The 23,792-nt window shown below is 37.6% G+C and overlaps 3 protein-coding genes and 1 long non-coding RNA gene across 4 annotated transcripts; all 4 read left to right on the plus strand.

Annotated features, from left to right (window-relative positions):
• Window positions 1–8,063: 8,063 nt before the first annotated feature.
• Window positions 8,064–9,961, plus strand: LOC120106641 (patatin-like protein 2). Its single transcript, XM_039119639.1, has 6 exons — window positions 8,064–8,267; window positions 8,366–8,544; window positions 8,729–8,918; window positions 8,988–9,149; window positions 9,229–9,531; window positions 9,614–9,961. Exons 1-6 carry the CDS (start codon window positions 8,130–8,132, stop codon window positions 9,848–9,850), a joined length of 1,209 nt encoding a protein of 402 aa, XP_038975567.1. The 5' UTR covers window positions 8,064–8,129; the 3' UTR covers window positions 9,851–9,961.
• Window positions 9,855–13,558, plus strand: LOC120106643. Its single transcript, XM_039119641.1, has 2 exons — window positions 9,855–9,989; window positions 13,232–13,558. Exons 1-2 carry the CDS (start codon window positions 9,855–9,857, stop codon window positions 13,556–13,558), a joined length of 462 nt encoding a protein of 153 aa, XP_038975569.1.
• A 228-nt stretch (window positions 13,559–13,786) lies between these two features.
• LOC120106640 (probable long-chain-alcohol O-fatty-acyltransferase 5) lies at window positions 13,787–14,440 on the plus strand. The gene has a single exon (XM_039119638.1). The coding sequence runs from the start codon at window positions 13,787–13,789 to the stop codon at window positions 14,438–14,440; it is 654 nt and encodes a 217-aa protein (XP_038975566.1).
• Window positions 14,441–15,417: 977 nt separating this feature from the next.
• On the plus strand, window positions 15,418–16,076 carry LOC120106642. Its single transcript, XR_005508732.1, has 3 exons — window positions 15,418–15,567; window positions 15,846–15,931; window positions 16,043–16,076. It is a non-coding gene; the product is annotated as an uncharacterized LOC120106642 (long non-coding RNA).
• The last annotated feature ends 7,716 nt before the right edge of the window (window positions 16,077–23,792 follow it).

Genomic DNA, 23,792 nt, shown 5'->3' on the forward strand with positions numbered 1-23,792 from the left:
CCACGACTAGGAAGATCCTCAACCCTGCTGATCAAAGAGTAGCGGATCTTTCTGCGAAGCTGGCTCAGACCGAGTAGAGGGCTCGAGAGGCTGAATGTAGGCCATGAGGTTGTTAGAAGTATACCCTAGAAGCCAACGTGGCTGACGTATATTTGTAATATGGGGTATAAATTTGTAATTTGACACTTATTAATAAATAAGATTGGGCAATTTATTTTTCATTCATGTCTGTATGTGTCCATGAATCGTCCAAGAAATTAATAGATGATGACACATATTCTCAAGGAGTTGAGAATTTGAGGCATGTGTCATTAGAAATTAATTTCTAAATGCTCCTGATAGATGGATCCATCATGAGGGACGGTGATCGATCTGCTGAGATTAGTGCACGGATCACTTAGTCAGATGAACGAGTCTCGAGTCCACGGTGTAGAGACACTGGAGTGATTATGGAAGTACTGTTAGAGAACAAGGTACTGAGCATGACCAAAGAAAGTAATCACATGGATGTCTATCCACTCATCAGTGACTACTTATGCTGCAGTTATATGACTGGTCCTTTGACCTACGATGCCTCAGCTATTCATTGTGAGTTTGCTGTAATTTGACGAGCATGTGAACTTGGACCCTAGCAATTCGGATCCTTGTGGTGTGCATTGACTGCAGTAGGTTCATTTTGGAATAGGGTTGCATCTAGAAGGGATCTATTGATCTTGATAGATTAGGAGTGATCCTATATGATTTATGAGACTAAGTTCGATAAATTCCCGGCCAGGTATTTTGGAAAAGGAGTTTTCCATATCTCGAACTGAAAGTTGAATAAATTAGACATATGACAGACGATAGGGTTTGACGAGTTATCCATAACCTCCCTAATGTCGGAATTCATGATAGAGAGACTGTATTATACGCTAACTGCACCGAGAGGTTTAGATATTTCATTCTGCTGGGTTGCCACCACATACTGCTAGGTGTCACTAGTGGATTGTGAGACTCGAGGCCTTCACTTAGTGATCAGTGAACCCTAAGAGTAGAACTGAAATTATTTCAGTCCACTGAAAGGAGTTTCAGTGATATTGAGATGAAGATTTCAATATGTCTCACTACCAGTCAGAATAGAACCTACAAGATCACACACATAGAGAATTTAATTAGTCAGACTATCATAATTGCGATTTGGAATCATAATAGAAATCAATCATCAATATGATTGGTGATTGAATTAACCCACTAAGTGTTAGTGAGTTAATGGAAGCAGAATTAAGTGGAATTGATTGCAATTAGATTGCAATTGGGCTGATTTAATGAGCCAAATCAAATTGGGTTCGACACATACAAAACATGAATGAAAAATAAAATGTCCAATCTTATTTATTAATAAGAGTCAAATTATAAATTTGTGCCCCATATTACAAATATGCGTCAGCCACGTTGGTTTCAAGTGCATACTTCAAACAGATTGGGTCAATTTGATTAAACTAGGGTTTGTGCGGATTTTAAAGTCCACATATCGTCGTAGGATGAATATGACTTAAGTCGTGTTCACACTATGCAGACTTTAAAGTCCACATGGCGTCGTAGGATGCATGCTCCCAAATTAATTATCCTAATGTGATTAGGAGTTAACCTAAGTCCTAATTTGATTAGGAATTAGGCTTATCTAGGAAATTGATCAAAACCTAATGTGATTAGAAAATTGATTAAGTGGACACATATCATGCATCTATTTGATGGCGCTATAAGCACAAGGATTGGACACTTGGCATTAATCCAAGGGAAAGTTATTATCCCATACTCCTAATAAGATTAGTAAAAGCCCTAAACTCAATCTATAAAAGGGTAGCAAGGGAGACATCAAAGGTAATTCTCTCCTCTTCCTCTCCATGCCTCCCTTTCTCTTTTCTTCTCCCTTCCCACGGAAGCAAGAGGCTTCTCCTCTTCCTCCCCGGCAGCAAGGGAGATCAAGTTCATCTTCTTCCAAGCGTTGGAAAGAAAGAAAGAAGAAGAACCAAGGAAGAGATCAATTCGCCCAAGGAAAGAAGGAGTTCTTTCCTCCATGCCCAAGCCCCTTCTTCCTCCTTCTCCACGGCAGCAAGGGGTCCTCTGCACCCTCTTCTTCCATAGTATCAAGGCAAGGAAGATCCACGGTGAAAGCTTCATCCCTTTCCTTCCTCCATCGCGAGCAAGGTTGAAGAAAAAAGCGTTCTTCTTCAAAAGGTATATTGCAGAATTTCTTCCAACTCTTTTGATAGTCATGAGAAGTCTTTGCAAGGAGCTAGCACTCCGGTAAGACCTTATCTCAGATGATTAGATCCTCGTGTGGATGCCTATAAAGGCCAGACATGTATGCGGCTTAACCAGGAACCTAAATAGATCATCAGGCTGCGGTGTTCTACACCTGCAGAAATTTTGAAGATGAGATCTTCAAATTAATTACTTCTGATTTTTATTTCAGTTTTATGAATCTTAATCAACTCTCCTCAGATCCTATTCTTCCCTTCCTAATGAGTTCAAATATTTTCTGGATTTGGATCCAGAAAAAATTTTGAATTCTACGATCCAAGGCGCGTTCATACGATGAACGACGTCCCGTTCGAATTTTACTGCGAACATCGCATCGAACGGGACGTATCTCAGCAGAGGTGGGCCAACGAATTGCCGAGGCTAGGGAGATGCCCTCTTTGTTCTGGATCTTTGACTTGACGTTGCGGATTGCATCTAAGGACTCGATCCCTTGGGCAGTAACCCGACCGGTGGGGCTCTCAATGAAGAGTTGCATCTTTTCAATCGAAGGAAATTAAGTACATCGGCAGCGGTGTGGGTGGTGAAGGCGAGGAATGAAGCCCTTTACCTCGTTGCTTTTGCTTTTTCTTATCGCTCAAGGGAATCAAGTTTAATGTACTCTTCTTTTTGTTTGGCATTTGCTGAGATTAGTGTAAAAATTCGCAACTTTCTTGAAAACAAAAAAAAAAAATCAACTATCTGACTCTAGTCATGGTTTGCATCGTGTTGTTGTTTGTTCTTTGTTTGAGTTTGTGCTAGGCCTCAACCTTTCACTGCAGCTCTTTTTGCTCAATTTTGACCAAGATTAATGCATGTACCAGAAGATAATATGTATAAAGAACTTTTTAAAGTATCTGGCTTCAGCTTTTACTTGTTGTCGTTTATTTCTTTATTCGAGTACAGATCATCTCACAAAACCTTCCTGGTTGTGGAGCTTTAGCTTGTCTTGGGCTCTTCGGCTAATTTTTTTGAAGTCCAGCCCCCGAGAACTTTCACATGGGCTCGATGTTCTACTTAGGGCATTTCCAACCTAAAGAGGCCGGTTGGCATGCCAAGCCATCGGCACGGCAGCCAGTTCTCCTACTTGGGCCATTCTCAACCTAAGAGGGTCAGTTGGCACGTCGAGTCTTTGGCGCGGCAGCCGGTTGGCACGCCAAGCCTTTGGAGCAATGACCGGTTCTCCTACTTGGGCCACTCTAGACTTGAAGAGGTCAGTTGGCACGCCGAACCTTCAGCATGGCGGTCAGTTCTCCTGCTCGGTCCATTCTTGACCTAAAGAGGTCGATGGGCATGCCAAGCCTTTGGCACGGCGGCTAGTTCTCTTGCTTGGGCCATTCTCGACCTAAAAATGTCGGTTGGCATGCCACAGTCCCTTTTAAACCCAACTAATTTGGGCTTCAGACTAGACTTGGGCCGAGCTAAAGAAAAAGGGTATTTGGGCTACGGACCTGATTGTAAATTCAATATCTAAGTTACTGGGCTTGAATATGAATAAGCCTAGTAACTAAATTAGGCCAGAGGCCTGATCCAGAATGTAATCAAACTTTAGACCTGAATACAATGAGCCTAAACTTGAACCAAAAATTGGGTCAGACCTAAATCTGACATTGAGTCAGACCTAAATCAGAAATTTGATTAGACCTGAACCAGAAATTGGGTCAGACCTGAACCAGAAATTTGATTAGACCTGAACCAAAAATTGGATCAGACCTAAATTAGACATTGGGTCCGACCTAAACTAGAATTTGATTGGATCTGAACCAGAAATTAGGTCAGACCTAAACAAGACATTTGGTCAGACCTGAACTAGACATTGAGTCAAACCTAAACTAGAAATTTGATGAGACCTGAACCAGAAATTGGGTCAAACCTAAACCAGAAATTGGGTCACACCTGAACCAGAAATTGGGTCAGACCTGAATCAGAAATTGGGTCAGACCTGAACTAGAATCTTGATGAAACCTGAACCAGAAATTGGGTCAGACCTGAACTAGAAACTTGATTAAAACTGAATCAGAAATTGGGTCAGACCTGAACAAAAAATTTGATTAGATCTGAACCAGATATTGAATAAGGCTAGGATCCTGAAAATAAAATTTAGTCCTATAGATGGGCTATAAATGAGTTAATTAACTAAAGAGTGTAAATAAATATAAATTAAATGTATAAGTAACAAATAATTTGATGATATTGCTAGGTATTGAAAATTTGTCATCTAAACCTAGAACTTTATGAGTAAATTGAGTTGACTCTGACACAATCTTATTGTTTTCAAATACATGAAATTAATTATATGAAATTGCATATTGCTGCTATATTTCTAAAAATTAGGATCAAGTATGTGTAGCAAGTATTGCATGATTTTAGATAAATGTCATTCGTCATGATTACTATATTGTGCACACATATTTTATGATGATATAGAAAGATGCATGGAAAAATGAAATTTGCAGCATGATCATGAATTTTTGCATATTATGATGCCATTATTCAATTTTTAATATACTTATGAAGTAAGATTTATGAAAAGCATAATATGTTTTGTGAACTCTCAAATTGCTATATACAACTCTCGCCAGCGGGTATAATAGCTCGGCATACGGCCCTCACCAGCGAGTACAATAGCTCGGCATACGGCCCTCACCAGCGAGTATAATGGCTTGGCATACAGCTCTCGCCACCGGGCATGATAGCTTGGTGTAGACCCTGCCAACGGAGAATAATAGTTGGCAAAGATTACGGCCTTGTCACGGATATAATAGTAACCATAGCTGCACTCCCCATCTGAGAGTACGGATTTTAAAGCATGAATAATGGCAAGTACAACTTTCAAAGCATGAATAATGGCAAGAATTTTATATGATGCATATTCATAGTTATGAACTTGCATTACTGGGCATCCATCGTTTATGACTAATTTGAATATATGCTATATGAAATGCTTGCTTTGTTATAATTGTTAATTTCTTAAATTAATGCATGGGCAGAAAATACATTATGCTTGATCTGGTAAGATTTTGCATTATTACTTATTGAGCCATATAGCTCACACCACTTTATTCATTTTTTTCAGATAATTAAGATTGCTAGGATCAAAGTGCTTGACGTACTTCAGGATTTGAGAAAATTGAATATCAAATGTTAAAATTTTAGATGCTCTGTACCATTCCATTATGATGAACTTGTTATGACATTTGTAAATAAAATTGTTCATTTCTGCTATGAAATTTTAAGTAGCTTCGTGTTATTGTATTTATATATTTGCAATAGTATAGCCGTGTCATGATCCGGATTCGGGGTGTGACACATACCATCTTATTCATTAGCTTCCATCACTGTTTCTTAATTCATGCAGCCTCCATAGCTTTTCTAATATCTTCATTGCTTCCTCTATCCTTCTTAGTTTTATTATGCCTCTATCTCAAATCTACTTGAGGCAATATTCAACACCTGTGAAACATGCATTGACCTTTAAATAAATATTACTACAACTATCTATGAAAGATGGACCTGATTAAGTTACAATTGAAAATAAATGATACAAAATTGATGTGTAGTTGTGGTGTCGTTGTTATGTGCTTTGATGCTTCTACTCATTTTTTTCCTCGATCTCGGAAGTCAGTTTAGATTAAAAACATGCCCACCTTGTCATTGCTTGCAAAAGAGCCATTCACAGATCCGTGGACCCCTTGAATCGGGGATTTGGTGTTCAAACTTTAATTCTCCATACCTCGCTTGTTTTGAGAGGGTTATTCAGGATAAGGATTTCCATCTTAGCGACCATTCAACCAACTTATAAGCTAATTTTGATGTTATTAATATGGTAGTCCACTTGACCTGGGATTCAGATAAAGCGCTTATTGCCCAAGTATGTTGAACGCCCTGTTCTACTTTATATTCTAAAGAACAAAGTTCAGCTAGATATTTCTAATTCTTTATTCCATGACATGATGCTTGGCTTTTAGTTCATGTATCCAAGAAATTTTCTCATAAGGAAATATTTATCTAAGAAGTCATATCATGTTGATCAGTATTGACTGTGACATATGAATTGGGGCTTATCCCTCCGGGAAGAAGAGAAAAAAAAGATTAAAAAGCTCTTGAGTGTAATATTACACATGGCAATTTGAGATGAGACTTTGTAAATTCTAAACGGCATACTAAAACTTCTCTTCTTCGTTGGTGTCATGTGCTGGTATTATATTAATATGGACCAGAGAAATAAAACAATTTTGAGAGGGTGATAGAATTGGTGGGTGCTAGGGCGAAAGGAAAACAGGCGAAAAAAAAAAAAAGATATAAGCCTGTGGACTGTGCCTGAGTGCACAAATATTCAAGACAGATCAAATGATTAATGTGTATCTTTTGTAACCCAGGTCTAATCCGACTTAAAAGCTGATCTGACTACAATATTATGTAACTGAGCATAATTTGGCAAATTTGGCTTACATAGGATATATAAAGCAAGCAAAGCCATGTTTCTAAGAGATATTTATTAAGTACAGCATCATTTATTAAAAAAATACAGCCACATTTCTATTTCCAAAGCATTAATTAATTAGATTGTACCTGTATAACAAGTGCCCTTTTTTTTTATTTTCTTAAGAACATATAACAAGTGATTAGGGATATGTAGCTGCCTATATAATCTATGCATGCTAGCATATATAGATGAAAGAAATTGACCCTTGTTAGAGATCGACTTGTTAAATTTGCAATTAGAGTTGTAGAAGGTTACCCAATCTTATAAGCTTGTTCCTATTTCCTTGTCAATTAAAAAAAAAATACAGCTATATTCCTATTTCCAAAGCATTGATTAGATTGTACTCATATAACAAGTGCCCTTTTTCTTAATTTCTTGATTAGAGATAGGTAGGCTGTCTATATAATCTATGCATACTAGCATATGTAGATGAAAGAAATTAACTATCGTTAGAGAACGACTTATCAAATGTGCAATTAGAGTCGTAGAAGATTACCCAATCTTATAAGCTTGTTCCCATTTCCTTGTAAATTAAAAAAAAAGTACAGCTATATTTCCATTTCCAAAGCATTAATTAGATTGTACTGGTATAACAAGTGTCTTTTTTTAATTTTCTTGCGAACATATAACAAGTGATTAGAGATATGTAGCTGTTTATATAATCTATGTACTTGTTTCTATATCGGCTTGTCAAACTTGCAATTAGAGTTGTAGAAGGTTACCCAATCTTATAAGCTTGATACAATGCAAGATGAACCAATAAGAAATTAAATTGGTGTTGACTTTGGAGGATAGCTTGGAGTTCATACCATGCATGCGAACAATCTTTATAACGTATTCCATGTTATCAGAATGATAGCTTGCTTTATCTGACAGGGTCCACATCATATCATCTTTATCTTAATGCACCTGAAGGATATGCCCATGACCCCAAATCTACTGCAGCTTTGGGAGCAACTGGACAACAAATCATCTGTTGCACCTATAACACAAAACAGCATAGATACGTCAAAATCCTTTGTAGTTGGTGTGATCTAGGGAGAAAATAAGAGTACGTGGCAAGCAAGCATGGGGACAGCATGTAAGTCTCGAGCCTTCAAGTTAGCAGATTGAAGAAAGGGGGTTATATACACGTGGTGAAGGGTGCGAGGCGTTTTTCATAAGAAACATGACGTACTGAGTGATAATACTCCAAATTATTGCTTCGAAAGGGCTTGCCAAGAGTAGTGGTATGCATGTTCCCAGAAGCAACTTTGCTTACAAATAGCTATATATTACCAAAGATCGGCATAAGATCAGAAGAAAGCAGCCATTGAGCTCTCCTCTGAAACCATTTTCTTGGAGCTTTTACTGGTTCCAGCGAATGGCTAGCGACGCTGAAAAACTTGCAAACTCTCCACCTTCTAAGGGAAGTCTGGTCACGGTTCTGAGCATTGATGGTGGCGGCGTGAGAGGGATAATCCCAGGAACCATCCTCGCCTTCCTCGAATCAAAGCTCCAAGTAAATTTTACTTCAACTATGAAATGAATCACCTTTCTTAAGCTTCTTCCTTCCTTCAAAATTTTATTATGATCTTAATGAGAGGTTGGTGGAAGCAGGATCTTGATGGAGAGGATGCAAGGATAGCAGACTACTTTGATGTCGTTGCTGGAACGAGCACAGGAGGGCTCGTGACTGCAATGCTTACAGCTCCCAACAAAAATAATAGGCCACTCTTTGCGGCAGATGATATCACCAAGTTCTATTTAGAAAACTCCCCTAAGATTTTTCCTCAAAAGTAAGTAGGACAAGTTATAACTTGGTCCCTTTGTGATTGCATGAAAGAGTAGCAATTGAAATAAAACAATTCAACCGCAACAACGGATTATGCATGGCCATTAAGGAACTGATTGTAATGGGTATGTCATATCTAGTTACGTACCCCATTTTTAGGGATTAAGAGAAACTTTTCCTTCTTGCAGGACTGGGATTTTCTCTTCAACGTGTAATTTGTTTACTGTAGTCACAGGGCCTAAATATGATGGGAAGTATCTGCACTCGATAATACGAGAATTACTTGGTGAAACAAGGCTTCATCAAGCTCTAACTAACATAGTTATTCCTACTTTTGATATTAAGCTTCTTCAGCCCACTATCTTTTCCACCTTTGAGGTATCAGTCTGCCATCCCTCCATAACCTTATCTCATTTTTTAAGTCTCATTTTGCCCTTGTGCGTGCAGGCAAGACATGCACCTCTGAAAGATTCTCTTCTGTCCGATATATGCATTAGCACATCTGCAGCTCCAACCTATCTTCCTGCCCACTACTTTGAAACAAAAGATGCTAATGGAAACACGAGAAGCTTTAATCTTGTTGATGGAGGGGTTGCAGCAAATAATCCGGTTAGAGTTTATAGATTAATATTACCTTTGTTTTAACACCATAAGCTTCTAATAATAATATAATCCAATAACTTGACAGACATTAGCAGCGATCAGCGAAGTTACGAAGGAGATCCTCAAGAAAAATGAAGATTTCTCTCCCATCAAGCCAATGGACTATGGCAAATTCCTTGTGATCTCTCTTGGGACGGGGTCAGCAAAGAACGAAGAGAGATTCAGTGCACAAAAGGCCTCCAAATGGGGTGTACTAGGATGGTTGTACAACAATGGTGCTGCGCCTCTGATCGACATTTTTACTCAAGCTAGTGCTGATATGGTTGATATCCATGCATCTGTGGTATTCCAAGCACTCCATTCTACGGGAAACTATCTTCGCATACAGGTAAGCTTCACTATTTCTCCACTATTTCGTCCCCCCTTTTTGCAGCAAGGGTTACGATTATGTCGATCATTGTTAAATATAGGATGACAACCTGACTGGAAATGCTTCATCTGTGGACATCTCTACGGAGGAGAACTTGCTAAAGCTTGTGCAAATTGGGAAGGATCTCCTCAAGAAGCGAGTGTCAAGGGTTAACTTGGAGACTGGCTTGTCTGAGGAGGTCAATGGGGAGGTAACCAATGAAGAAGCACTCATCCATTTTGCAAAGCTTCTCTCCAATGAAAGACGGTTGAGGTGTGGGAAAACGCTGGAACTCTGACAATATGGCTTACCCTGGCTTTGTATTGGCTTTTACGCACAAATGTTTCAGTTACCAAAGTGTAATTCTAAAATTGCCTGGAGCACAGGAATCTCCTATTTCTACCTTCAAGTCACTTGTTGTTGTTGGTGTACTCGTGGTATAAATAATATAATAAAAGGTTTTTTTTGCATATTCCATCCAAGATTTCATCAGTATTATGTAATAAAATTCCTTTAATCCCCATTAGCAAATTGACTCAGACAAAGTTATGTTTATTTGCAATACATGCTTTAGGTTAAATTTCTAACACTAGACCCTAGATAAGGTTGCAAGTAGGTTGGGTTGACCCGCGACCCGACCCGACTTGCTTAGACCCGATCCGACCCATTTTGAAGGACCCGTGGGCTTGGGTCGAGTTCTAAAATTAGACATGTTCCATTTTTTGAGTCAGGTCTGGGTTTACTGAATTTAGACCCAACTCGACCCGAACGGAACCAAACCCTAGATTTTTATTTTCTTGGATTATTCGGGAGAGTAACGACGGTGCCTCCGATGGCCAGGCCTTCGGGCTTACTTCCTAGAGCTAAACGCAGCAGCTTCAGAGTTTTGGCTAGATCTTGCACTTTCTGGACCTAGTGAACTAAATGAGAAAAAGCCTCAAAGTGCATGGGGAGACAAAGGAGCGAATCTCGTCGGTGGAGCAGGTGTGGAGTAAGGGGCCAGAGCCATCTATGATGACGATCCTAGTATTATTTTGATGCTTACAAAGCTATTGAGGCCATATGGAAGTGCTAATGCCATTAACTCAAATGCGTATGCATATAAACACTCAAGGAAGAAAGAAATGATACATTCTTGATACGCTCGATACATTCGCAAAACATTATGAATATAAGGTCAAAACAACTCTCAAGAGTTAATTTCGAGATAAGGTTTATAGTAGAGCAAGAGAGAAAACTTAGAAATTTATTATGACAAAGTTTCAAGTTAAGATAACCTTAAAGGGCAATTCTGTAATTTTTTACTATCAAGAGAGTAAGACCTTATTGTGCCGAGCATCCCAGTTTCCTTGGAATACATTTTATATACCCTATATGTAAGACTAACCTTAAGATGCAGGGAATTATGGGTTGAGTCGACCCCAAAGAGGTTTGGAGTCGACTCTGATACATATGGCACGCATTGGCATGGAGTGACACACTTGGCACAAGGCTAGAGTCGACCCTAGGAAGGTTAGAGTCGACCCTGGCACGATTTGACATATTCTGACACATTCTGGCAAATATAGCACAAATGGCACAGAGGTGGAGCCAACCCCAAGAATTCTTGAGCCGACCCCAGATGGAGCCGACCCCAAGAATAGATGAGCCGACCCCAAGAATATATGAGCCAACCCCAGCTTCAACCATTACAAAAATAACTTTCTGAAAATTGACTGAGAGGGCCGACCCCAAGTAATCTTGAGCCGACCCCAGGTGGAGCCGATCCCACTGTAGCTCGGGTCGACCCCACTATAGCACGGGTCGACCCCAAGAAAGCTTGAGCCGACCCCAGCCCGAAAAATCAGAAAAACAAGTTTCTGGAACTTCTGAGAGGGTCGAACCCAGAAAAGCTTGAGCCGACCCCACTGTAGCAGGAGCCGACTCCAGAAAAGCTTGAGCCGACCCCAGCCTATGAACAATAACTTAAGACGACCCCAAATTTGCTCGGGTCGACCCCAGCACGGCTGATAGCATAACGGCTAGTTCTGCAGAAGCACTTTTTAAGCTCCCAACGGCTATAAACGGCTAGTTTCTCCATTCCAACGGCTAGGAAGTGATCTTTGGAGATTGGAGAAGTATTTAAGAGCCATTATTCATTAAAGAAAGTGACCTTGGTGGAAATTAAAGTGTACATTCAAGAGAAAAGAAAATCCAAGAGAGTTTTATTCATTGCTTCATCTCAAAATCTGAAAGAAGATGATTGAGCAGAATTCAAAAGACTTCAAAAGCTCTACCAACCCTTGAGGAGTGAAGCAATCTCAGCAAAGAAGAGAAGAGGATCTTCAATGCGATAATTATTTTCTTATTTCTTCTTGAAGTGCATATTTATTATATTTGCTCACTTAGGAACTTTAAACCTTATATTTTTCATTCATTGTAAGGTTTGTTGGTGAGCCCGTAAAACCAACAGTGTAGGTTGTTGGTGAGCCCATAAAACCAACGTAGGTTGTTGGTGATCCCGTAAAACCAATTGTAAGGATTTTTGGATTGTGAGTCCGGAAAAACAATCCAACTATAATCCAAGGAGTTATAGTGAATTCCCAAGGAAACGCTTGGAAAGTAGACGTAGGTGCTTTGGGGTGCACCGAACCACTATACTCGATTGTGTTTGCATTGTGTGCTTCTTGATTTATTTTCTTTACTTAAGTAATTGCTCTAGCTTAAATTCTAAAAGTGACTTAATCACAATTATTTAAAGTTTTACTACAATTGCTTCCACTGCACCTATATTTTTCACATAGGCTAAACCACATTCACTTAAAAATTAATTTAAGGTCTTAAAATTTAGAAAACCCAATTCACCCCCCCTGCTCTTAGATTGTTACCTTGGGCAACAAGTGGTATCAGAGCCGCTGCTCTATAATCTCTTGCCTTTTGATTTTGACCTAACCGTCAAAGATCCAAAGATCATGACAACTCAAATAGATAGTTTTCTAAGAGATGGACAATTAATTGATAGACCTCCATGCTGAGTTACGCCCCGTTCGATGCGATGTTCGCAGCGGAATTCGAACGGGACGTCGTTCATCGTATGAACGCGCCTCAGATCGTAGAATTCAAAAAGTTTTCTGGATCCAAATCCAGAAGATCTTTGAACTCACTAGGGAGGGAAGATTAGGATCTGAAGAGGGTTGATTAAGATTTATAAAATTGAAACAAAAATCGGAAGTTATAGATTAGGATCTTTGAACTCACCGCAGCCTGATGATCTTTCTAGGTTCCTGGTTAAGCCGCACACGTGTCCGGCCTCTACAGGTATCCCACTACAACAAAAAAGATTTTTGCCGACTTTGTATTGCCGACGCTAGTTAAAAGCGTCGGCGATTTTTTTTTGGGGACAGTAACCGCCGACGCTTCTCAGAAGCGTCGGTAAAAAAGCTTCCAGCGACGCTTCTTTTAAGCGTCGGCGTCTGGGTACATTACCGACGCTTATAAGCGTCGGAATATTTAATCACCGACGCTTATAAGCGTCGGCATAACGGAAGAACACGACGACGCTTATAAGCGTCGTCAGACTTCATTCCTCCAAAACCCGATCGACCCCCTCCCTCTAAAGCCCTAAATCCCCATCTCACGCCGACCGACTCCCTCTCTTCTCAACCCTTTTCACCGATCTCATCCATTCTCCTCCGCCGAGCGCTCTCCGTTGTCGCGATGGGGGGAGTCGCTGCTGATGCGGGCGTTGAGCAAGCGACGGATGTGGGTCTTCCTCTTCCTCGTCGTCTACTCCCTCCTCCTCTCCTCCTCCTGGAACCTCCTCCTCTCCATCCGCTCCTGGTACAACTCGGCGGCCGCCTCCACCTCCTCCCGCGCCGCCGCCGGCTGGAAGGCCCTCTACGCCTCCGTGCTCTACGGAGGGGTCTTCGGCCTGCTCTCCATGGGGGCGGCGCTGGCCGTGGCGATGCCGGCCACGTTGGTCACCTGGATCACGATCCTCGTGCTGCTTGCCTTCTTCCTCGCCTAGCTCGCCCTCTTCAAGCTCCTCCTCCTCGCCTTCGGCCTCGGCCCCCTCTGCCCCTCCCTCCCCCTCCTCCCCTTCCTGTTCACCTCCTCCTTCCCTGTCAAGATCCAAACCAAACCCAAGCCCAAACCTCCCATCTCTTCATCTTTATCCACCCTTCACCGCCTCATCACTGCCGTCAAGGTTCTCCTCTTGGCCACCATCATCTCCAGCTACCGCTACAGTGATAGAATGCATCCGTACCTCCTCCTCGCCATCTACTGCTGCCACATCTACCTGATCCTAGATCTCGGTCTCGCCTCCATTGCCAAGATCGCCACCGGTCTCCTTGGCCTCGAGCTGGAGCCCCAGTTCAACAACCCCTTAGGCGCCTCCTCCCTTCAGGACTTTTGGGGCCGCCGCTGGAACCTCATGGTCTCTTCCATCCTCCGCCCCTCCGTCTACGACCCCGTCCAAGCCCGCTGGGGGCTCGACGCCGGCATCCTCGCCACCTTCTTCGTCTCCGGCCTCATGCACGAGCTCATGTTCTACTACCTCACCTTGGCACTTCCCACCGGGGAGGTTACCGCGTTCTTCGTCCTCCACGGGCTGCTCATGGTGGCGGAGAGGAAGGCCCGGAAGGCCGGCTGGTGGCGGCCGCACCCCGTCGTGGCGACGCCGCTTGCACTCGGGTTGATCGTCGGCACCGGGTACTGGCTTTTCTTCCCGCCCCTCCTGAGAGGTGGGGCCGACGCGGTGGGGCTGGCGAAGTTTTCTGCTGTGATGGAAGTTTTCCAAACCCCCTCACTGCCTCCTAGTATCTCCAAGTTTGGGATCTCCGACTATTCGAGCCTATGGCAGAGAAGGTGCTTGATCTTACTCTCTCTTAAACCTCCTTCTCATTAGAGACATTCTTTTCTATGTGATGGTACTCAATTTGTGATGCTTTGTCTTCTTTTCTACATAATAGTACTCATTTTGTGATGCTTTGTCTACTTTTTTTTTTTTACTAGTTTTTGTTCTATCATTGCATCTCCAGAGTCTTTCAGAATATTTCATCTAAATCATTACATTTTTTTTTTCATAATCTATAAAATTTGGATTTATAGCTGTACCTTGTCTATTTTGTGTTAATGCTTTTTGGTGGATAGCTATATTCTTCCTTAATTCCTGGAATTTTCTTCATTTACTTGCTGTTATCACTAGAATCTGAGGATAAAGTATGGGCTTGGATGTCTCTCATCTAATTCTATGTAATTTTCTTTTTCTTGGAGTTAACCTTTTCTTTTGTTGCTTTTTATTGACCGAAATTGGTCCATTGCATTGTTATTGCTTGAAGGTCTTTCCTCTGCTCTTTTGGTGTGCTTTTGAGGTTTAATTGTTTTGGGTTGGAAAAATTGTGTTACAAGCTCATGATTAATAGATAACAAGATTGTTCTCTTGTATTTCCCTCCTTCCCATCATTTGTGTTACTCGATCTATTGTTCTGCTTCTTTGTTTAGCTGACTGAGCTCTTTTTGCTTATTTTTCACTGAAATTGTGCCTCCCGTTATTATCTTGTTTAAAGCATTACTGAATGTTTTGAACTCTGATTTGATAACTCACTGGTGATATGGAACATTGAATGGAGATTTGTAGGAGATTTTTGGCCCAACACATACTCGTATGCTGACAGGGCTTTACACATATGGTGTCTTTTTATCCTTATGTTTGCACCAATAATGTGGCTTACATGTTCTTCATGTGATCTAAGAACTAGATCAGTTTCATATCATCTCCAACATGGCAATCATGATTGTCATGCAGAACAGCTTTACAAGCTGATTCATTACATTCAATGCTACTGTGCCTTTTCCTCGTCTTCTTTTTTCAAGTAAATTGCTTCTTAGTACTATGACTTTATCTATAATCATATGTTTACATGTGTTCTCTTATGTTTATTGATCACTTCAATTGGACTCTATCATCTAGGTACCCATCATACTGTCGACCAAATATATGGCCTTCCATTTCTTTGCCTGAGCTTGAACAAGGTACATGGGCATCTCTCCTCTGAATCCATATATGTGAATAATACTGGAGAAGGTTCTTCAGTCTATTGTGTAAATTGTATATTATCATCTTCATGAGATTCCTAAGAGGAAGTTATATCCATCACTGTGAGAACTTTGAGAATATGGTCCCTTCCAATTCTCATTTGAAATGCTTCTGAAATGTTGAGTGATTCATGTTGGTAGAATTAACTGGGTGATTCTCATAATAAATTTTCCTGTAATTTCTTTCTCTGATTATTTTAACTATTCTTTTATAGATCCAAGATTCTTCACGCTTATTCTCTGATTCAAATTCTAGCATCCATCACTCAAGTTCTTGACCCAAAGATTCATCAACACCTAGGTATATTTTCAATTTTTGTGATTATGTATCACCGTCTTTATAATTAAAAATTTAACTTTGTTTATCAGATAATAACCATATTTTCTTTATTTCTTTTTTCTTGTACTCCAGCTTCTTTTTTTCAGTCAAAGTTTGTTCTGTTATGAATGACTAGAATTGTGCCATTCTAACATTTGTTAAATGCTTGATCATGTAACTTTTAGTAATATTTGTTTGGGTGATAATGGACAGTGATCCAAGTCAATCTCTCCTACTTTTGTTCTTTATATATTTTATTCTAGGTTCCTGGGTTCAACTACGGATTATGACATTGCCTCCTCAGATAAATTACTACATCTACTTTTACATTTTACATAAGTATCATATTTTTTTTGAAGAGCTTAATAAATTTTGTTTTCTTAACTTCTTAAGGTTTTTTTATTACAGGTTCCTGATACTTCATCTGCGCGTAGAAATGGTGACCCCATTGATCCCTGAAGCTTTTATTTTGGAGTTTTATATGTATTTTTTTTATGCTTTTCGAAGTACATTGCAAATGTAAATTGACAGTATGAATGTAATTTGACAATATGAATATAATTTGACAATATGAATGTTTTGATAAATATGTTTGATTGTGCTATGAGTATAATCTCGTTTAGTGTGAATGCCTTTGATTTTGTAAACAGAGTTTAAAAAAAAAATTTAAATTTTTTTTAAAAAAATTATACTCTAACGACGCTTTAAAGCGTCGTTAAAATCACGATCGTTATCTATTACCGACGCTTCAAAGCGTCGGTAGGTTTGACTTTAACGACGCTTTAAAGCGTCGCTAGTTACTAACGCTAAAAAGCGTCTCTAAATTGCAATTAGCGACGCTTTTATGCGTCGCTAAATTGTACGTTACCGACGCTAAAAGGCGTCGCTAATGACCGATGCTTATGAAAGCGTCGGAAAATGTTTTATCCACTGTAGCATAGGCGACGCTTTACCGACGCTTGGGATAGCGTCAGGATGGTTTTTACCGACGCTTAAAAGCGTCGCTAATGGCCAAAAAAAGCGTCGCTAATGCCCAATTTTCTTGTAGTGTCCACACGAGGATCTAATCATCTGAGATAAGGTTTTACCGGAGTGCTAGCTTCTTGCAAAGACCTCTCATGACTATCAAATAGATTGGAAGAAATCTGCAACATACCTCCTTGAAGAACCCTTTCTTCTTTGATCTTACTCGCAACGGAGGAAGAGAAAGGAGGAACCTTTGCGTGTGGATCTTCCTTGCCTTGATGTCGTGGAAGAAGAGGATGCAGAGGACCCCCTTGCTGCCATGGAGAAGGAGGAAGAATGGGCTTGGGCTTGGAGGAAAGAACTCCTTCTTTCCTTGGGCGAATTGATCTCTTCCTAGGTTCTTCTTCTTTCTTTCTTTCCAACACTTGGAAGCAGATGAACTTCATCTCCCTTGCTGCCGTGGGAAGAAGAGGGGAAGCCTCTTGCTGCTGTGGGAAGGGATAAGAAAAGAGAAAGGGAGGCGTGGAGAGGAAGAGGAGAGAATTAATTCATAATGTCTCCCTTCCTACCCTTTTATAGATTGGGTTTAGGGCTTCTCCTAATCTTATTAGGAGTATGGGACTATAACCCACCCTTGGACTAATGCCAAGTGTCCAATCCTTGTGCTCATAGATGCATGACATATTCCACTTAATCAATTGATTAATTTTCTAATCTCATTAGGAAAATTAATTGATTTGGGAGCATGCATCCTACGACGCTATGTGGACTTTAAAGTCCGCATAGTGTGAACACGACTTAAGTCACATTCATCCTACGATGACATATGGTATTTAAAATCCGCACAATTCTTGGTTTAATCAAATTGACCCAATCATGAACCCAAATCAATTTGGGTCAAACCCAATTTGATTTGGCTCATTAAATCAGCCCAATTGCAATCCAATTGCAATCAATTCCACTTAATTCTTCTTTCATTAACTCACTAACACTTAGTGGGTTAATTCAATCACCAATCATATTGATAATTAACTTCAATTGAGATTCTAAATCATAATTATGATAGTCTGACTAATTAAATTCTCTATGTGTGTGACCCCGTAAGTTCTATTCTGACTAGTAGTGAGACATATTGAGATCTCCATCTCAATATCACTGAAACTCTTTTCAATGGACTGAAACGATTTCAATTCTACTCTCAGGGTTCATTGATCACCAAGTGAATGCCTTCGAGTCTCACAATCCACTAGTGACACCTAGCAGTATGTGGTGACAACCCAGCAGAATGAAATGTCTGAACCTCTAGGTACAGTTAACGTATGATACAATCCCTCTATCATGGATTCCGACGTGACGGAGGTTATGAATATCTCGTCAAACCCCATCGTCCGTCATATGTCAAATTTATACGACTTCCAGTTCGAGATATGGAAAACTCTTTTTCCAAAATACCTGGCCAGAAATTTATCAAACTCAGTCTCATAAATCACATAGGATCACTTCTAATCTATCAAGGTCGATAGATCCCATCTAGATGCAACCCTATTCCAAAATGAACCTACTGCAGCCAATTCACACTACAAGGACCCGAATGGCTAGGGCCCAAGTTCACATGCTCATCAAACTATAGCAACCTCACAGTGAATAGCTGAGGCATCGCAGGTTAAAGGACCAGTCATACAACTACAGCATAAGTAGTCACTGACGAATGGATAGACATCCATATGACTACTATCTTTGGTCACGCTCAGTACCTTGTTCTCTAACAAGTACTTGCATAATCACTCCAGTGTCTTTACACCGTGGACTCGAGACTCGTCCATCTGACTAAGTGATCTGTGCATTAATCTTAGCGGATCGATCACCGTCCCTCGTGATGGATCCATCAATCAGGAGCATTTAGAAATTAATCTCTAATGACACATGCCTCAAATTCTCAACTTCTTGAGAATATGTGTCATCATCTATTAATTTCTTGGATGATTCATGGACACATACAAACATGAATGAAAAATAAATTGTCCAATCTTATTTATTAATAAGTATCAAATTACAAATTTACGTCCCAAATTACAAATATGCGTCAGCCACGTTGGCTTCTAGGGCATACTTCTAACACTCCACTATTTAATGGCATAAACTACATATATTGGAAAGCACGCATGCATATTTTTATTCAAGCACATGATTACGATTTATGGAGTATCATAGTCAATTGGCCACACACAAATACTAATCATGATAAGAAAATGGCTCAGCAAAATGCAAAAGCCATAAATATTCTATGTTGTGCATTAGATGATAGGGACTTAATTGCATATCTTTTGCACAACTGCTAAGAAAATATGGGATATGCTTGAAGTTAAATATGAATGCACTAACAAATTTGAAACATCATGTGTAGAAGAAGAGCAGCATCATATTGGAAATTCATACTTAATGGCACATGAAGATGAGATATATGAGGTACATGCTGAAACTAAAAATAATTTTATATTTGATGAACTTCATGATGCCTTTTTTGATTTGTATTTAGAACATAAGAAACTTATTTGTAAGAATAAGAACTTGAAGAATGGAAATCAAATCCTAATAGATGAAAAACTGAAACTGACTAATAAAACTGAAATCTTAATTAAAAAAAATAAAGAACTAAATCAGAGAAATCAACATCTAACTGAAAGCTATAATAAACTTAAGAAGAACAATGAATTGCTTTCAGAAGATAATAAAAAATTAACTAAAGAAGTTGATAATTTGAAACCTATTGTTGACAGATTCACTCTCAGCTCTGAAAAATTGAACTTAATGATAGAAAATTCAAGAGCTGTATATGACAAAGCTGGATTGGGATATAAACCTTGGTACACCCAAAAATCTTTCAAGAATATATATCTTAAATCCTTCACTGTTCATCCTAAAACAGTTTTTCACAAATCTAGTGAAACTAATAAACTGAAAACTGAAAATTCATTATCTGTTTATGCTAAATCTATGTTGTTTAAATTTAACAAGAGTATGCATAAGTATATTACTTGTAATCCTAAAACCTGCGAACTAATAGACAAAATGTCAATTAAGAAAATATGGGTTCCAAAAGGAACAATTATTACCAACCTGCAAGGACCTAAAAAGACTTGGGTACCTAAAATGAAGAACTAAAATTATCATGCAGATGTGTCAAAGCAACCCTTGAAACTCATGTAAAACTCTTAATTGGGTGCCATGACATGTGACTTACAAATAAATTTTATTTCATTATTTATGAATGTAGTCTAAATTATCTTGATATGCTTAATGTTGTAAATTTAATTATGCCTTTGGATATTTACTAAATGCCTTATATGTATGATAAATTTTATCTCAACAATCATAGCATGAAATCTTCTAGTGCTTGCATTATGATAAAAAAGCAGTGAATGAATATGCATAACTTTCTTCTTTGAGTTTTCAAAATCTAAATTTTTTCTCTAGTATAAATGCTTGATGCTGATTTCATGCTAAAACTTTATTGAACATAATACTTATGAAATCTTATTTCATCTTTTGTGAAGGTATGAATGTAATTTATCATGTTATTATTATACCATTCATTCCTTATATGATCATCTAAAATGTATTATGATTTGTTTTATAAGTCTCATATGTGCATCATATATTAAGTCATAATCATCTCAAATTGGTTCAATCATAAATGATTAATGTGTTATGATCCCAATGAGAAACTTACTTAAAAGTTTTATAATAACAAATCGTTTTTCCTCTTACAAGTAATGTTCAAGACTATTCTAAAATTTAAAATCAATAAATTTGATCATTAAAGTATTTCATTGAGCATAATCATTGTATCCATGATTAATATCTTTCTCTAAAATTATCTCAAATTTTGCTAATTAATTTTTACTCATCATGTTTAATCTGAGCATAAAAATCTTTTAAAGCATGAATATTAATTCTTTTGAACTATCTCTCATAAGTCAAATATAAAATCTTATTTGCTTTAAAAGAAGATTGCTTATCTTCGTTAAACATGATTATTTGTGTTGAAAGCTAAATCATGATCAAAATTTTTGATAGAAGTAACTGTTTAAGATAATTTGATTAAAACTCAACTTGTATATCTTATTGATAATTATCTTAAGCAAATAGAATCTAAGCTAAATTGATTCTGAAAACAAAAAATTGATTTGACCTTGATGAATCTTCCTATTGCCTCATATGCTTGTCCTTGAACCATTTTGCTTAATGAAGCTATCTCTTTAGTTCAAGTGATTTGTGCTTGCTTATATTTAGGTAATCTCTTGAATAGAGTGACTCAATATTCAATTATTGTCATTTCTTATGATGAGTCATCTAGTTAAGAAATATGTTGTCTGAATATTTTGTATCTTGAAGAAACTAATGATTTTTCTTCAAGAAAGAAAAAATTTTGCTAATAATGCAGGATCTATGAGCAAGAAATGAGAAATTTCAACTTGAAGGACACCTCCACATAAGGTACAATAAACATTCACATGCAAATAAGAGAGAGGACCCTCTTCAGCCAAAAGTATATACATAAGAAATCTAGTAGGTATTTGACTTGAAGAATGCAGAATAAATCGGTAATTTCATATACCTCTCTTATAAATTAGCTAAGCAAAGTCAATGACTTAGATCTTATTGTGGCATGATTAAAGTCTTTAATTACTAATTTCTTGATATCATGTCTACATATGTATTGATTGACTTATGCTTTTGGAAATTATTTCATGATTTGCCTAAATTGAAATATACCTTTACCTATGTGATGCATAACTATGAAATACACAAGTTTATGCTTCAAATTTTGATTTAAAATAACTTGTGATAAGCTATTAATCTTTGAGTATAATAAAAATGTTGTTTGCATGATATACATTTATATGATATATTGGATTATTTCTTTATTATGCTCTTTCATGTAAATTACTTGAAAATAACAAAAAGAGAGAGAGATAAAGAAAGAAAATGAACATTATTCAAGGAAAGTAAAAGCTAAGTAAAAATAAATACTCCAATCATAAGTAAAAGCAAAACAAGCATAATATATTCAGTACATTTGTGAGACTTATGTGAGCATTCTTTTGGAAGGGATAAAATCCATAATAAACTATATTTAAACAGAAAGAGTTTGGAGTGAACATTTTGTTGTTAAAGAAAACGGTTTAACGTTTCTATATTGCTCATCATAGGGATGGTGCCAATAGGGAGGCTAGTGGTAGTACCCGACACTATTTAATCCAACTATTCGTTGTAGGGTATATTAGGGATGGCACAAGAGGAAGGCTAGTGGTAGCACCTCGTGCCCCTTCCAACTCCACCGGATAGGGAGCAAATAGAGTATAGAGCATAAGAAAGTAAAAACAAAAAATAAATAAAGATAATTAAAATGTTCATGGATTGCTTAAAGAAAGAAATTCAAAAAAAAAATTGAGGGAATGAATCACAAGATAAGTGAAAGTATACAAGAAGCTTGTGAAAAACCAAATGAAGTTTCAATCACTTGAAAACATACCTTAAGGATAAAATTAGTATAGAATTATACTTAAGTAGAGGAAGTTTTTACTTGAAAAGAATTAATTTTGATCCTTGACATAATTGTCCTTAATGCCTTAATACTTAATGTTATGTCTTCTTTAAATATAACTTGTAATGCTCCATACTTGAGCAACTTGTTTGAAACATGTTTCTATCAATAGTTTTTTTTTTTTTTTTGTGACATTCATAATTTGAAATAGGCTTTAACTTTGCACACAAATTTTTTCTTCACCTTTGACCTCGAAATAACTTGTGTTCCAAAGCCTAATGAAAATTGTTTTCAGTTGCATTCCATACTCATCAATGATATCTTGGATTTCTCTTATACTCGTCTGATCAAAAGTTTTCTTATTAAATCAATTTCAATGCTTGAATATTTGAAAAATTACATAAGAATTTTTCTAAATTATTTTTGAAAGAAATTTCAGATTTATCATTCATGATCACCTTTGAAATCTAAAAGTTGAATATATTTGCAAAAGAAGAAGAGAAGGATCCTTCTATTTTAATGAATATCTTTTGAAAAATAAAAAAAAAAGAATAATCTAAATTTGCAAATTAGGTAGAATAAATGATTCTAAGTTATCTTTCAACTTGCCTAACATTAGTACATAATATCCTCCAATTTGTACTAAAATTCAATTTGAATTACAATGTGCTCTAATATTTTTGAAATATGTATTTTCAATCTTAATAATTTAAGATGAGCTACAATGTAGAGGATGCATAGCTCAAATTATAATCTTGAAAGCTTCCTTGAAAATTTTTATAAAATTCAGAATCTGATTTTGTATAAAAGCTTAAACTTAATTTAAAAATACTTCTATCGTTGCATTTTTGTAACTTTCATTATATGCTTCAATGATTGCATCATTCAAGAGAATGACTCAATATGATCTCTAGATGAAAACTACAGTTTAAGAAAAATAGAATATGCCTTGGTTGTTTGGTCCGATATGCATCTGAAATATATCATTTTCTATCTTATAAGTTTACTGAAATTAGTCTAAATGATGTATTTTTCAATAATCTTGATTGTGAATAAATGTTTCTAAATATATGATTTTATTTTAATATTAAAAAGATATATTGTGCTTCATGTATACATTGCTGAGAAACTATGACCAAAAAAAATTGAAACTTATAAATATATACTTGATTGATCTTCTTTATATTTTTTTTGCATAATTAATTGCTTCTATCATTAAAAGAAAAAGTAATTTTTAAGAAGAGAGTAAATAATCCTAAAGCTTGAAATATTTCAACTCACTTAAATAATTCTTAAAGAAAAAAAATATAATTATTTTTGAAAGAAATT

This window comes from Phoenix dactylifera, unplaced genomic scaffold (genome assembly GCF_009389715.1).
Source record: "Phoenix dactylifera cultivar Barhee BC4 unplaced genomic scaffold, palm_55x_up_171113_PBpolish2nd_filt_p 000587F, whole genome shotgun sequence".
NCBI classification, from domain to species: domain Eukaryota; kingdom Viridiplantae; phylum Streptophyta; class Magnoliopsida; order Arecales; family Arecaceae; genus Phoenix; species Phoenix dactylifera.

Bases quoted from the DNA above. Each gene is read 5' to 3' on its own strand.
- LOC120106640 (XM_039119638.1), top strand. From the start codon at position 13,787: ATGCATCCGTACCTCCTCCTCGCCATCTACTGCTGCCACATCTACCTG.
- LOC120106643 (XM_039119641.1), top strand. From the start codon at position 9,855: ATGGCTTACCCTGGCTTTGTATTGGCTTTTACGCACAAATGTTTCAGT. The intron at 9,990-13,231 runs GTATAAATAATA...TCCTCCGCCGAG, and splicing joins TTGTTGTTGGTGTACTCGTG to CGCTCTCCGTTGTCGCGATG.
- LOC120106641 (XM_039119639.1), top strand. From the start codon at position 8,130: ATGGCTAGCGACGCTGAAAAACTTGCAAACTCTCCACCTTCTAAGGGA. The intron at 8,268-8,365 runs GTAAATTTTACT...TGGTGGAAGCAG, and splicing joins TCCTCGAATCAAAGCTCCAA to GATCTTGATGGAGAGGATGC. The intron at 9,532-9,613 runs GTAAGCTTCACT...TGTTAAATATAG, and splicing joins GAAACTATCTTCGCATACAG to GATGACAACCTGACTGGAAA.